The 15,858-nt window shown below is 40.2% G+C and overlaps 1 protein-coding gene across 1 annotated transcript; it reads left to right on the forward strand.

Moving 5' to 3' along the window:
* The first annotated feature begins 11,499 nt into the window (after window positions 1-11,499).
* LOC123461460 (transmembrane emp24 domain-containing protein 2-like) lies at window positions 11,500-12,229 on the forward strand. The gene is given in 1 exon segment (XM_045151898.1): window positions 11,500-12,229. A coding segment is annotated over 1 exon segment (606 nt). The 5' UTR covers window positions 11,500-11,546; the 3' UTR covers window positions 12,153-12,229.
* Window positions 12,230-15,858: the final 3,629 nt, after the last annotated feature.

The following is a 15,858-nucleotide window of genomic DNA, read 5'->3' on the forward strand; positions in this document are numbered from 1 at the left end:
GATTTTTCAGAGGGTTTTTGGTGTCAGAGGAGAATTTGGTAGGTAAAACAAGAAGCACAAAGGGAAGGACGGGAGCAAAGGGCAAAGAAGCCCTGAAGGTAGGGAACCTTGCCATGTCTTCTGAGGAGGTTATCAAGATCAATAAGAACATTAAAATCAAAAGTATCAAATTCAGGCTAAGGAATATTGTGGCCAGATTTTAAGAGAGTTGGAGTAATTTGGCAGAGCTCAGAAAGTTCAAGCTCCTTTAAATTAGCCTTGAGGCATGTCAATGGAGTGTCTTTTGGAATAGATAATTTGAGCCCATTTTGGAGGAAAAGGACTAGAGTGGCCAATCCCGCCACCAGGGATGTCTCCCAGGCTTAGGTAGGTTAGAGGAACCCAAGAATTAGGAGGGAGTATCCCCCACGCTCATAATGCTTGGATGTCCAGTGGAACAACACGTGGGAGGCTCCTGGAGTCTCTGGTCATCCACAGACTGAAAAGTAAGAAAGTCCCAGAGTTTCTGAGGTCCACAGTGGGGTGCCTTCCACTACAGACTGAGAAAGAATACCTTGTCCTGAAGCAATTTGATGAGTGTGTGGATGCAGTGGCTCACAGGGTGAGAGGCCTCTAGTCTGGAGTTCAATAGTCCTGGGGGAGAAGAGAGGAAGAGGGAGATATGACCTGGGGGATTACCCAAAGGGTTACTGGAAACTCGGCTGAATTCAGAGAGGGATTTTGGACATTCACCAGGGAGTATCCCTCGCCAGAATTCCTCAGTCTCCACAAAGGAGCCGCCTAGCTCATGCAATCCAAGGGTCAGGGTGAGAGGGAGAAGAGAAGGAGAAAGTTGCCAAGTGTCAAGCTGGATTCACACAAAGCACCAATAAAGCTCCCTGAGCCGCGAGGCCCAACAGAACCTGAACCACTCATAGACAAAACTCACAAAAGACCAGAGGTCTCAGGTCAGACTGGTGACCGACTGTTTAGTCCAAATACTGAGCTTGGTGAGTGTCTGTGCTCCTGAAGGAATGATACACTGGCAGGGAATTGGGGAGAAGGAGAGAGGAAAAGGGGTGTACAGCCCGAAAGCCCCCCCACCCAGACGGGGGGATTTGAGTCATGGCACAGAAATTAAGGAAAGTGTAAGAGAAAAGCAAAAGAACACCGGACTTGATCTCTACAGACAAGACTTATTGAGAGAAAACAGCGAGGGGCCTCAGCTTTCCCGTGGGATGAAGGCTGAAGCACTGAGCCAGGTTAGGGTGTGAGTTTATAAGGAGCATACCAAGGCAAAGCCAGGTGCCAATTGATAAGAAAATTATAGCTGTTTGTGTCCTTGTTCAGAATAGGCTTCTTTGGTCAGCAATGTCTAAGGGAGGGTACTCAGATGGTCCTTGGTCCTTCAAGGCCATGTAGGCTAAGAGGAGTACATCAATCAGGAAAGGTGTCAAACTTAATGAGGCTGAATGCCTCCATTGTTTCTTTTATTGCCCTGAGCCTTGGGGATAGTCATTCACTCTTTAGTTCCCTTCTGGTTTTCAGGGAAGGCCACTAACCCTTCACCACCCAAGCTTAACAAGGCTGGAGCTTGTGAGCTTGTTCTGCTGAGCTGATGGGGAGGGCCCTCATGGCCACATGGAGGTTTGGGAGCCAAGGGCAGCTGGCCTGGCTGGAATAGCTTCTAGGGTTTTTTTCTTCTTCCTTTTTTCCACTACAAACCACTGTGCCACAAGACACATGGTTGGGCACTGTCAGGACCTTTGAAATGGATTTGAAGTGGCTTATTTCCGTCTCCAAATCCACCTGTGGCTGTGGACCCCGTGCATTTGTTGGGGTTTGCAGGAAAGCCACCCTTACACAATAAAGATAAAGGCCAGAGACCATCCGCCTATCCGGTCCACAGAGGGCGAACCACAGGCCGGAGTCAGGTGCTTTACCTGTAGGCATGGCCCATGGCAAATGGAAAACAAAACAAAACTTTTTTCCCCTTCTGGTTTAGCTCATAATCTTCTTGGTGCTATGGGAACCTGATCAAGGGATATATAACCCAGGCCCCTCAGAGGGTTCAGGGACACAATAAGGAAGCCTTCAATGTGATAGACTGACCCACATTTAAAAACCACATGGCTTTTAAATTGCTTGATAAAAATACATAATGTAAATTGTGTTTTCCAAATTAATAATTAAAAACAACTCGTTAGTACCTGATATTTTCTCTTTTGCTTATGCTTTAAACAAATAAGATTTGTTTTTCATTTTTTAAAATAAGATATCATTTATAGACACCTTTTGGTTTCTTTGTTATGGGTGATAAATTATAGTATGGCTTTCCTAATCCAAACAGCCCAACAGATGTCACCTAAAGTTTTTTTTGACATTCAATTTAGTTCATGGGTTCTTTTTGAGCGCGCGGGGGGGGGGGGGGGGGCTGTTGCGTGTTTTGTTTTTGTCTTTAAATGTCAGATTTAACTAAAGCCTACAGTAAGCTGAAATTTTATATAAACAGGCCATAATTTGTTGCATGGTGTCATAGATATAATTACTGAGCTTATGTGCTAGGTTAATGTCAACTAACATAGCTATTTTAAGGATTGTGAAAATGACAAGATCCTTTTAACAATAATGGTCTTGTCACTTGAAAGGAGAAGGCAACTGGCCTGAGTTCCTGGTCAACCTGCCTCAAGGCAATGAAAATCTGTCTTAATAATAAAATCATTTCCAAATGTGTTAGAGGTATTGATAAAAGATTATCCCCAAAATATTTGTCATGTTTTGCCTGTATTCATAGGTTTATACCCTTTAAAAATGTATTTAAAGGAGTTTATTAACAGGAGAGGTCACAAATCAATGAATGATATAAAATTTATAGGCATATATTCTATATACGTACCAGTTTGACTCAGTTTTATTAAATGTTATTTTAAAAGTAGAGAATATTGGTGACAACAATAAGAAGATTCTAAGTTTTTCTACTAAGGCTATTTCTCTACACACTTCCAATAATAAGGTGGTTAATTAACCTTTTGAGGCTAGACTATTTGCTTCTTTGTCAATGGGTAATGAGATAAATCAATTAGATGTAGTTTTCCTTAGTAATCTTATAAGGAAGATGGTTAATTATAGGTTGAAATGAAATGACTAAAGGAACTGGGAATAAATTTTTCAATGTTGGACATAAAAACACTTGCTAAGAGCTGGGCATGCCTTTAATCCCAGCACTGGAAGGCAGAGGTAGAAGGATCACCAAGAGTTCGAGGCCACCCGGAGACTATGTAGTTAATTTCAGGTTAGCCTGGACCAGAGTGAGACCCTACCTCAAAAACCAAACAAACAAACAAAGGCTAAAATAAATTTCCTAGATAAAAATAGACAATTTCAAAATAAGACAAAAAATGTCAGGATGCTTAGCTCTCTGCTCTTTGTCATTTCCTTCTGGTCTTGCTTACTGTTATATACTATTTAAAGTCATGGCAAACTGGACACTGGAAAAGGGATAGTGCCCCCTTTACCTGACCCCAAGCAGGTTTAAGTCATGTGTCCTTCAGACCCTGTCCAGAGACAAAATGGCCAATTGTCTGTGACAAGGAAAAGGGAGTGACCAACAGCACATAATTTTGGTTCTCTTCATAGTTTCTCTCTTTTGAACACCTAAAGTCACCTCTGTCAGATGCAATTTCTCACTAGACAAAAAGATCAAATGGGTAAACTGAGTAAAGGTGTTTGATCAAGTTACAAACTCCTTATGTAAGACAAGCATCAGGCTTACCTAAAGTGTATATCAAGGTAAAAACAGACATAAAAGGGCTGGAAAGATGGGCTTAAAATGCCAGTGGCAGCCCTTATATGCTGTGATGTAAGGCACATGCAGGGGCTGGGGGAAAAGTCTGAAGGAACTCGAGCTTGGGAGCTGGCCTTAGAGGATGAGCATGGATATCCTATCTTGGACCTTCCTTTCTCCAGGAGGCATAGAGATCCTTTTGATTGAGATAAAACAGGGAAATTTGGGTTAGCACTCCTGTAGGAAGGATATTTTTAAAAAGCCCTAATTTCAGAGCCTGGAAAGATGGCTTAGCAGTTAAGGCACTTGCCTGCAAAGCCAAAGGACCTTGGTTCGATTCCCCAGGACCCACATAAGCCAGATGCACAAGGTGTCACATGTTCATTTGCAGTGGCTAAAGTCTGGCATGCCAACTCTCTCTCTTTATCTCTTTTTCTCTATGCCTCTGTCTCTCTGTCTCAAATAAATAAAAATTTTTTTAATTTTTATTTTTTATTTTTTTTTAAATTTATTTATTTGAGAGTGACAGACACAGAGAGAAAGACAGATAGAGGGAGAGAGAGGGAATGGGCGCGCCAGGGCCTCCAGCCTCTGCAAATGAACTCCAGATGCGTGTGCCCCCTTGTACATCTGGCTAACGTGGGACCTGGGGAAGTGAGCCTCGAACCGGGGTCCTTAGGCTTCACAGGCAAGCGCTTAACCACTAAGCCATCTCTCCAGCCCCTAAATTTTTATTTTTTAAAATTAAATTTCTTCACCCAAATCTGGTTGGAGTGATGCCCCCCTCCAATGAGAAGATGCTTGACAGGATGAGACATAACCTGACTAGATTCTTTTTTAACATTCCTCCATTTCATTTCAGATGGGACAGTTGGCTTCCAAGATACCCCAAAAGTCTCCACTAGCCTGCCTTCCTTAGAATGGGGCTCATTTATATAATACAGAAAGAACAGAAATTGCTCATTGCTTTTCTCTGGAGACTTAAGGAGACATTTAGAATATATACTAATGTAACTCCAGATATCATAGTGGAGAAAATTCTTCTTAAAGATAATTTTTAACTCAGCCAACACCTGACATTCATTAAAAAATTACAAAAATTGGTAGCCGAACCAGACAAGATCTTAAACAGTTGCTCCAGGTAGCAACTTCTGTTTATTATAATCAAGAAGCTGAGAGAGAGAGGAGGGGGGGGAGAAAGTAAACAAACAAAAAGGTTAAAAAAATGGGCGGGAGGGATGGCTTAGCAGTTAAAGGTGTTTGCCTGCAAAGACAAAGGATCCCAGTTTGATTCCCCAGGGCTCACATAAGCCAGACACACAAGGGGGCGCACGCGTCTTTAGTTCGTTTGCAGTGGCTAGAGGCCCTGTGGCGCCCATTCTCTCTCTCTCTCTCCCTGTCTCTGACTTTCTCTCTCTTTCTCAAACAAATAAATAAAAACAAAAAGAAAAAAGAAAAAAATAAGGATAGACATCAACAGGAGATCATAACAGTAATAACGGTTGTTCAGGAAAGGGTTTTTCCATTGAAACATTTAATTTGATAAAATATAAAATATGCTTATTTGGTGACAAGGTTTCAACCAGTAGAGAAACTGAGTCCAGTAGTTCACTATATTCATGGTTTAAGGGTTATAACTGGTTTTGAGGCTCCTAGTAAAATAAATTAGGTTCTGCTGTTTGTCAAGGTTTTAACTATTGGAGAAACTGAGTTTTAAGATACAAGTTCACTTATAAGTGTTTAATTTCCAAAGATAAGGTTCTCATACCTCAGAACATCATGATATAATTGCTATTTTATTTATGCTAATTCTATCAAATAGTGATCACTAGGTTTAATCATTTAGGTTTAAATGATTTAATTTCAGTCACTGTAACTTTTCTCCTCCTGTTAGATAAAATATGTTGAGATCGCTTGCCTAAGGTTTATCAATTTTAAGTCATAGATAAGACATAAAATTGTTTCATGTTAATAAAAAGTTTGAATGAGCTGGGCATGGTGGCACACACCTTTAATCCCAGCACTCAGGAGGCAGAGGTAGGAGGATAGCTATGAGTTCAAGGCCACCTGAGAATACAGAGTGAATTCCAGGTCCACCTGGGATAGAGTGAGACACTACCTCAAAAAAAAAAAAAAAAAAAGTTTGAATGTACATAAGATTAATTGCTATCCAAGATTAAGTGAAAATTATTGGTTGTCAAACTGTTTTCTCTTTCAAAATAGATTTGTCCCTGGACATGGTGGCACATGCCTCTAATCCCAGTACTCAGGAGGCAGAGGTAAGAGAATTGCTGTGAGTTTGAGGCCAACCTGGGACTACAGAGTGAGTCCCAGGTCAGTCTAGGTGACAGTGAGACCCTACCTTGGGGCGGGGGGTGGGTGGGGAGAAGCATCACTGAGCATGGTGGCGCACACCTTTAATCCCAGCACTTGGGAGGCAGAGGTAGGAGGATCACCATGAGTTTGAGGCCACCCTGAGACTACATAGAGAATTCCAGGTCAGCCTGAGCTAAAGTGAGATCCTACTTCAAAAACCCAAACCAAACAAACAAACAAACACCCAAGCAAAACAAATTTCTCAAGGGTTATATTAGAACACAGCTGTTTTGGCTCAACAATGACCTGGTTCTATTCTATTAGGTGTAATCAAGTAGTTTAAATCAATTTTTTGTTAAAATGACTGTCTCATTTTTGGATATCCCAAATCCACTGCTTATAAGAAACTTAACTCTTAAGATATATTTCCTACTTTATGGTACAGTCTTATGCTCAAACAGTGGTCCTCATCTGAGAGAAATAATTTCAAGCTCTGTGATTCTGTTTCCAACATTCCCTGGGTAGCTGGTACCCAAACAGGTATTTAAACTAATCTAAGAAGTTTTCAAACACAGGTGCCAAGTCTTTATACTGTCTAACTAGCTTTTTGCTGACAATTTTGGGGTTAAATTAATTGGTTTACATGCCTGCTTTGTATGCTTCAGATATGATCTATGCCATCACAGGATAACTAAGCTTAGAGGTTAGACAAAATAACTTAAAACATTTGTATCATTCTTTAACTGGGTATGTTTCAGTAATCAAATGTGCTACATATGTATACCTTCAAGGTTGGTGTAACTTCCTTTCTAAGTGTTCTAATAACGTATGTAGAAGCCAAAGCCAATTAGATTCATTGAAACTAATAAGGCCAATATTTTGGTCCCTGCTCCCAAGTCATGAGGCCACTGTAGATGATGGGGCACTTCTACACTGGCCCCCTGGTAAGTCACCCATCTTCCTGATCAGAGTGAATACAGAGACCCCAAAACAACAACAAAAAAATTGGTGTACAGTCTGAAACAGGAGTCACAACTGAGAAGAAATCAGTCCTTCTGGCTGCCTCAAGGAGGAAAAAGCCACTTGGCCAAAATGGCCCTGACTCATCCTAATAGACAACACCAGTATTGAAAAAGCCATAGTGCTCCTTTTAGGTCCTGAGAGTCTACTTTGGAGAGCCATTAGTGACCTCCAAAATTAATCCTTGATTAAATTCTGGCTACCTACTTGGTCTTAAACACTCAGAGAGAAATGTATAACCAAAGATGAAGGGATGACTCAAATATTATATAACTGACCTATTAAGTAACAAAACAAGAGGCTTTCAAAGGGGGAAACAAACAAGGCCTTAAGACACGTTGCCCCCCTCTCTAATAGTTCTAATTATACAATAAGGAAAAGCAACCATAGATGTCAGAATGGTTATTTTCAAATCTAAAATAGATATGGATGACTCTGACCAAAGGTTGCTTAATTCAGAAGACTTCCTTATACTGGGGACAATTGCAAGTCCCTTCTAACTTGTGCCAAGACATCATTAAATAAGTACTGGGGCTAAAAATATATTGTGCAGTCCCTAATGACACCTAGTAGCTTTATGATACCAACCCTTGGCCCTGGCTACACCCAGAACAACTTTAAAAAGGTATACTTTGGGAGAATATTATACAAAATACATAGTATCCACCATTATGAAAGTTAAATGTTGTGTATATATTCCTGATAACTCTGCTAATATCACATCTGTTTTACTAGCCATACAGGAACAGATTCAGACCATGTCAGACAGTACTGTGCCATTCAGTGAATAATTCTGAGAAAAATATCAGCCAGCTTATGCTCAGATGGTCCTGAAACAATCCAACTCCATCTATCTGGGTTTCCTCAACTGCTTACCAAGATCTAAAAGTCCACAAGAAGGCAGGCAGTTTGCTTTGTACCCACCTTCTCATTAACTACTTGCTTTTATTCTGTCTCTCCAACATTTTCTTCCAAGACTATCTTTCTGCACTCCATCAACACACTTTTGGGGTCCTTTAGAATAGTTCCCCTCTCTGGGAGTGACTCTCTAACTGCCATATTTCTATAACCCCATTCAGCCAGAAACAGTTAAAGACTGACAAGAGACTTCCGGTTAAGATTGCAGTGTAGGAACTATGCCAAAGCAGCCTAGGGGAGAAAAAGCCAAAACAAACAAACAAACAAACAAACAAAAAACCCAGCAAAATACGCACTTTTACCAAAGAGTGAGGTGTATAAGAAATTCAAATGGCAGCAGAGAAGTAGGAGAGATCCAGAGCATCCAGAGCCCACACAGGCAGGCTGAGTGGCTCCAGCAGTGGCAGTGGCAGGTCTGCTGGGCCACAGCTGCTGGGCTTGGCTTAAGTCACAGGAAAAGCCAGTGCCCAGTGCCAGAAAACAGAACAGTAGTCCAGCGACACAGCCAGCCTAATTGAATCCACAGGGCACCAAAGAGGGACCCAAGCAGGAGTGCAGCATAACTGAGACCAAAATTATCCCAAAAGGTTACTGAGATTACACCAGGTCAGTACCTGCCTAATAAACCTGCTATATAGCCCTGAACTGGAAGTGCTAATTGCACCTTCCATATCAGGATAAATTATACGTTAAGTCTGATGGATGGTCAGATTTGCCGTTCTTAAATAAGCTATATCTTGAGCTTGTTATTTGTTGCTTTTTCTTGATTTATAGTGGCTTTGTTTCCTCTTCTGTTATACATTAAGGAAGGGTCTCACTTGGTCATAAGCTGACTTGTGACCCTCAACAAACCAGAAATCTTAACCTCCTTGTTGATAGAGGATCTGGTTGTCATAATACCTACTCTTGCATAAATATGCTATTTTTCATTGAATGTGTACATTCTTTAGTTAAACTTTACAATCTATCTGTATTTTGTTCCAATCAGCCTACTTGAATACTCCCATAGCAGGCAAATCCAACACCTAGGGTCACTTTTGTAGATACTCGTAGATACTCTGAGAGTCTTAAGAGCCACACTTAACACCTTAAGCTCCTACTGTGAAGATATATAATATTAGCTTGATTGATACATCTAATAATACCCAGCCAACTAAAAAATCCAAGCATTAACTTAATCCAAGATGCAAAAATCTATAAATTATAACACAAGAAACAACAAAAATCAAGACAATACAAATGCACCAAAAAGTATTAATACATCAGAAATGACCTCCAGTGAGAATGAGTTAGAGGGAATGCTTGAGAAATATTTCAAAAGAATTATTGTAAATATGTTCCAAGAAATCAAAGGAATCAAAGAAGAAATCAAAGGAATCAAAGAGGAAGTCAAAGGAATCAAAAAAGACAAAGGACACCAATTTAATGAAATAAAGAAGGCAATAAAGGACATAAATAAGGAAATAGAAATAATAAAGAAAAACCATGGGCTGGAGAGATGGCTTAGCGGTTAAACGCTTGCCTGTGAAGCCTAAGGACCCCGGTTCGAGGCTTGGTTCCCCAGGTCCCACGTTAGCCAGATGCACAAGGGGGCGCATGCGTCTGGAGTTCGTTTGCAGAGGTTGGAAGCCCTGGCGCGCCCATTCTCTCTCTCTCCCTCTATCTGTCCTTCTCTCTGTGTCTGTCACTCTCAAATAAATAAATAAAAAATTAAAAAAAAAAAAAAAGAAAAACCAGTCAAAATTACTAGCAGTGAAGAACAGTTAATGAAATAAAAAACTGTAGAAAATCTCACCAGTAGAATGGATGAAGGAGAGGACAGAATATCTAAGCTAGAAGACCAGTTGGCAGATCTAATACAGTCCAACAAAGAGAAAGACAAACTAATAGGAAAGTATGAATGGGAATTTCAAATATTTGGGACACTATGAAAAGATCAAACATAAGAATTCAGGGTATTTTGAAGGAGAAGAAGTTCACTCCAGAGGTATAGTAGGCATCTTCAACAAAATCATAGAAGTAAACTTCCCCCAAATTGAGAAAGAGGTGCCAATGCAGATACAGGAATCATTTAGAACACCAACCAGACAAAACCTGGAAAGAACCTCTCCTACCAAACACATAAACCAAAGAAAAAATATTGAAAGCAGTCAGAGAGAAAAATCAAGTTACCAGAAAGGCAAGCCTATCAGGATTACAGCAGATTACTCAAAACAAACTATAAAAGCCAGAAGGGCTTGGAGTGATGTATTTCAAGTTCTGAAAGATAGCAACTGTCAACCAAGGTTACTTTATCCTGCAAAGCTTTCCATTCAAATAGATGGAGAAATAAGGACATTCCATGACAAAAGCAGACTAAAGGACTATTTGAAGACAAAACCAACTCTACAGAAAATGTTTGAAAGAATCCTCCATGCTGAAGAGAAAGAAGAGTACACATATAAGGAACCTGGAAAAAATAAACAATACTGAAATACTAGTTAACACAAGAGAGCAAAGGTAAAACCAGAAGAACTACAAAAAAAATGGCAAAAATAAATACACACCTTTCAATAATATCTCTTAATATCAATGGCCTCAATGCCCCAACCAAAAGACATAGGTTGGCAGACTGGGTTAAAAAGCAGGATCCTACAATTTGTTGCCTCCAAGAAATCCACCTTTCTGCAAAGGATGGACTCTATTGGAGGGTGAAAGGTTAGAAAACGATGTTTCAAGCAAATGGGCCTAGAAAACAAGCAGGGGTTGCTATCCTAATATCAGACAAGGTAGACTTCAGTGCAACATTAGTTAAGACAGATAAGGTAACTCACTTTATATTGATTAAAGGCACACACCAACAGGAAGACATTACAATCCTAAACATATATGCACCTTACATGGGGGCTCCCAAATTCATGAAACAAATGCTATTAGAACTAAGGTCACAGATAACACCAAACACAGTGGTAGTGGGTGACTTCAACAGCCCACTCTCATTAATTGACAGGTCATCCTGGAAAAAAATAGAGAGGCTTCTGGATTAAACGAGGTCATAGAAGGAATGGACCTAACAGATATATACAGATATATTCACTACTAAATGATAAATGGGTCAATGAAGAAATCAAGAAAGAAATCAAAAAATTCATAGAGTCAAATGATAATGAGAACACAACATACCAAAATCTCTGGGACACAATGAAGGCAGTCCTAAAAGGTAACTTAAACCTTTCAAAAATCAGTAGACAGGAAGAAATAATAAAGATTAGGGCAGAGATTAATGAAATAGAAACAAACAAAAAACAATCCAAAGAATCAATGAAACAAAGAGTTGGTTCTTTGAAAGGATAAACAAGATTGATAAACCCTTAGCAAATCTGACCAAAAGAAAGGGAGAAGTGACACAAATTAATAAAATTAGAGATGAAAAAGGTAACATCATAACAGATACCAGAGAAATTCAAAAAAATCATAGAGAGGAGGCAGCAGTGGCAGCGGTGGCTCTGGAGGCCGCAGTACGGGTCCTGGCTTGGGCCTCTGCCCCACCATGGTGATGGTTGTGGAGCTGCTGGTGTTTCTGGCTGCTCTTCTGGCCATGGCCTTGGGCTATTTTGTCAGTATCGATGTGCATGCTGAGTAGTGCTTCTTTGAACGGGTAACTTTGGGCACTAAGATGGGCCTCATCTTCGAGGTGGCGGAGGGCGGCTTCTTAGACATTGATGTGGAGATTACAGGACCTGATAATAAAGGAATTTATAAAGGAGACCGAGAGTCCAGTGGGAAATACACATTTACTGCTCACATGGATGGAACATATAGATTCTGTTTTAGTAATAGGATGTCCACTATGACTCCAAAGATAGTAATGTTCATCATTGACATTGGGGAGGCTCCAAAAGGACAAGACGTGGAAACAAAAGCTCATCAGAACAAGCTAGAAGAAATGATTAATGAGCTGGCAGTAGCAATGATAGCTGTAAAGCATGAACAAGAGTACATGGAAGTCCAGGAGAGGATACACAGAGCCACCAATGATAACACAAACAGCAGAGTGGTCCTTTGGTCCTTCTTCGAAGCTCTTGTTCTAGTCGCCATGACATTGGGACAGATCTACTACCTGAAGAGATTTTTTGAAGTCCGGAGGGTTGTTTAAAAGGCCTTTTCCTGTTGATCCCAAATTCATAATTCACTTGGTTACCAAACACCTTGGTCAGAATAATGCTGTTAGTTTCCACACTTATTTTCTGAACTGAACACTCATAGTTTTTTTTTTTTTTTTTTGATTAATAGGTTTTGGGGGGAAAACATTTTAGTAAAATTGTGAAAATCTGACTTTTTATTGGCCTGTAAGTATTTGGATGCTGCCCCACTATGAAAGTCTTCCTAAGAATTCAAAAGTAGAAATGAAATGTAGGAATATAATCATCATTATGTCTTCTTTTCCTCTGGTTTTCATAATAAAATACAGTTTGTTCATGAAGGCAGCACAAAGCCTGACAATATAAGTGACTGCATTCTTGGGAGTCCTTTATCCTGTGGTTCAAATCACCAGACATTCTTTTTTTTTTTTTTGCTTTTTCGAGGTAGGGTCTCAGTCTAGCCCAGGCTGACCTGGAATTCACTATGGTGTCTCAGGGTGGCCTTGAACTCACAGCGATCCTCCTACCTCTGCCTCCCAAGTGCTGGGATTAAAGGCGTGCGCCACCACACCTGGCATCATTTTTTTTTTTTTTTGTCATTACTTGCAACAACAATCTGAATCTTGTCATTTTCTGCCCAGCCCCATGGCAGAGTGACCTGGCTGAGAATATGCTATCAGGCTGGGTATTTTTTTATATGCTTTAAAGCTGAGACTTGCCCCAACACATTTTCTCTCTAAAGTTTTATGTTGAACCTTAGGAATGAATCACCTCTACTTAAATTGATGACACAAGCAGCTAATACCTGTTGTTTGGTTCCTGCCTAACCTCTGTAAAAGCCCATTTTCTGGGTGTTTCAGCAAATGAGCTGTCCTTTCTGTGCTGGCATAGCCCCCGTCTCCACTCTTGGCACTAGCAAGGATGCATTCATGCATTTGGAAAGATCTTGATTTCTAATGCTAGAGGGTTAAAGCCTCTTTGTTTTCCTTGCAGTGATATACAGCCACTATATTATTTTTGGTCAGTGGTATCTTTGGCCAATTTAACCAGGGCATTGAATGTCAGTGTCAGCACTACGGGTTTTGTTTTCTTTTTCCTGGGTCCTTCTTTTTTGTTTGGCACATGTCTGTTTTGTTTTATATAAAATGAAAAGACTGTCTTGATCTCTGATGATGGGTTTAAAATGAAAGGACCTCTGCATTTGGTGTGGGGAGTGTCCAGGATTATGTCATGACTGATGTATATTAGTTACTTGTATTTTTTTTTTTTTGATCTTGTAAGGGGAAAACTATAAGTAACAAGTTTTTTAGAATTAATTTAAATTTGTTGCAAGTTTTCATGTTCAGGACAATTTTTCAACCTTGGGTGAAAATACTTGCAACAGTTTATTGATAAGGTGATTCTTTCACCTTAGGACAACTGTTGCATGCCAATTGTGTGTGAAAACATTTCAGAATTGAATTAAAAGATGTAAATTTAAAATTGGTGTATATCCAATATGCCCCAGGTTCAGTAAATAAAACAATTCTTTTTTAAAAAACCACAGAGACATACTATAAAAATATATACTCCACAAAGTATGAAAATCTGAAAGAGAGCCGGGCGTGGTGGTGCACACCTTTAATCCCAGCACTCAGGAGGCAGAGGTAGGAGGATCACTGTGAGTTTGAGGCCACCCTGAGACTCCATAGCGAATTCCAGGTCAGCCTGGGCTAGAGTGAGACCCTACCTCGAAAAACAAAAAAAAAAAAACAAAAAACAAACAAACAAACAAAAAAGACTGAAAGAAATGGATGATTTCCTTGATTTATATGACATACCTAAATTAAATCAAGATGAGAATAATCACTTAAATAGACCCATAACAAGTATGGTGATCCAAGCAGTTATCAAAAATCTCCCATCCAAAAAAAGAAAAATATGCAGGAAAATGGATAGATCTGGAAAGGATTATACTAAGTGAGGTAACCCAGGCCCAGAAAGCCAAGCACTGCACATTCTCTCTCATATTTGGATCCTAGTTAAAGATGACTGAGCTTCTGTGTGAGAAGGGAAAAACTCAGTAACAAAGGCCAGTAAGCTAGAAAAGAGATATAAAGGGAAGAGAAAAGAAGGGAGGGGGTACTTAATAGGATGGTATTATATATATGTAAGTAGAAGAATAGATTAATGGGGGTCAAAAGGCCCAAAATAAGGTTAGGAGAAGAGATTAAATAAAGGAAAGGTGGAGGGAGGGCTAATCAAAATATAAGAAGATATAAATAAATCATATGAAATCCTACTTCTTTGGATAGTGGAACACTCAGGAGCCATAGATTATTGTTAAAAAAATTTCAGTGCCAGTGATGGGATACCTTACAGTGAGTTGTTGGCTAGGGAGGTCCTTGATGCCCCCAAAGCATTATAGGCCATTGCTGAGGCCCTTGGTTTCCCACCAGGAATAGATGGTAAGACCCTATTCCTGAAGACTCCATATGTTTGGGCTGCAAGGCCAGTGAGAAATCTTGCTGGAACTGAGCTGATTACCTCCTCCATGTAGACCACTGACAGAAAACTGGATGAATCCATTCTGCATGCAGTTCAATGGGAGAAAGAGCAATCACCAGTGAAGATACTCAACAGTGGACACTGCAAACCTTATATTTGGCCAGCTATGCCAAATGAGCCAACAGGTGCAATATTGGTATGCCTGTTATGGGGGAAACCAACTGCCTTCTAATTGGACTGGAGGCCCACTCCATGGAAGGGAATATATCCCTGATACTGTAAACTTAAGATGGGTAGTAATGATCTCTAAGGATGTAATGTCTGCTGCTGGCTGGCTAAATGTATATACTATGTTTTATCAAACTGCCTGGTAAGCACTTATGTAAGTGCTCATACCCTTATATTAATGCTACTCTCATTTTTAGTAGAGAATCTTCTCTTTTCAGATGGCAGTGACCTTGAGATGACTCAGAAGGTATCATGGTGATGGAAAGAAATGACCGCAGTGCCCAGTACTGCAATATCTCTATCACACCTTCCAAGGCTCAGGGTCTAATGTGGAAGATGTGGCTGGAAGAATGTAAGAGCCAAAGGAAGGGTACGACTCCATACAGCATGCTCCCTCCAGACACAAAATGGCCTGCATATCCATGGCCTCACAGTGTCTGACACTACCTTCACAAGACCGTCATAGGAGGAGGAAAAGATCATGACATAAAAATTGAAGGAGAGACTGATTGAGATGGGGAGAGGGTATGATAGAGAATGGAGTTTCAAGGGGGAAAGTGGGGGGGGGGATCTCTAGCTACATGGGTACCTTTCCTTGGCTTTGTACTTCCCTAAATAAATATAATAATTTTTCAAAATAAGTTATATAAATGCAAGTATACTGAAATCCTGATACAAAATAATATAAAATGCTCAAAATTCATGTGAATAGCTTTCACAAGTTTAAAAATTATAATGTTTACTACTTATCTTTAAAGGAGGTTTATGTGGGCTGGAGAGATGGCTTAGTGGTTAAGCACTTGCCTGTGAAGTATAAGGACCCCGGTTCAAGGCTTGATTCCCCAGGACCCACGCTAGCCAGATGCAAAAGGGGGCGCATGCATCTGGAGTTTGGCTGGAGGCCCTGGCATGCCCATTCTCTCTCTCTCCCTCTCTCTATCTGGTAGAAGATACAAGGTAAAAGAACACATGGAACAGCGAGAGAACCAGAGCAGCATCGCCTCC

This window comes from Jaculus jaculus, chromosome 1, assembly GCF_020740685.1.
Source record: "Jaculus jaculus isolate mJacJac1 chromosome 1, mJacJac1.mat.Y.cur, whole genome shotgun sequence".
NCBI lineage: Eukaryota > Metazoa > Chordata > Mammalia > Rodentia > Dipodidae > Jaculus > Jaculus jaculus.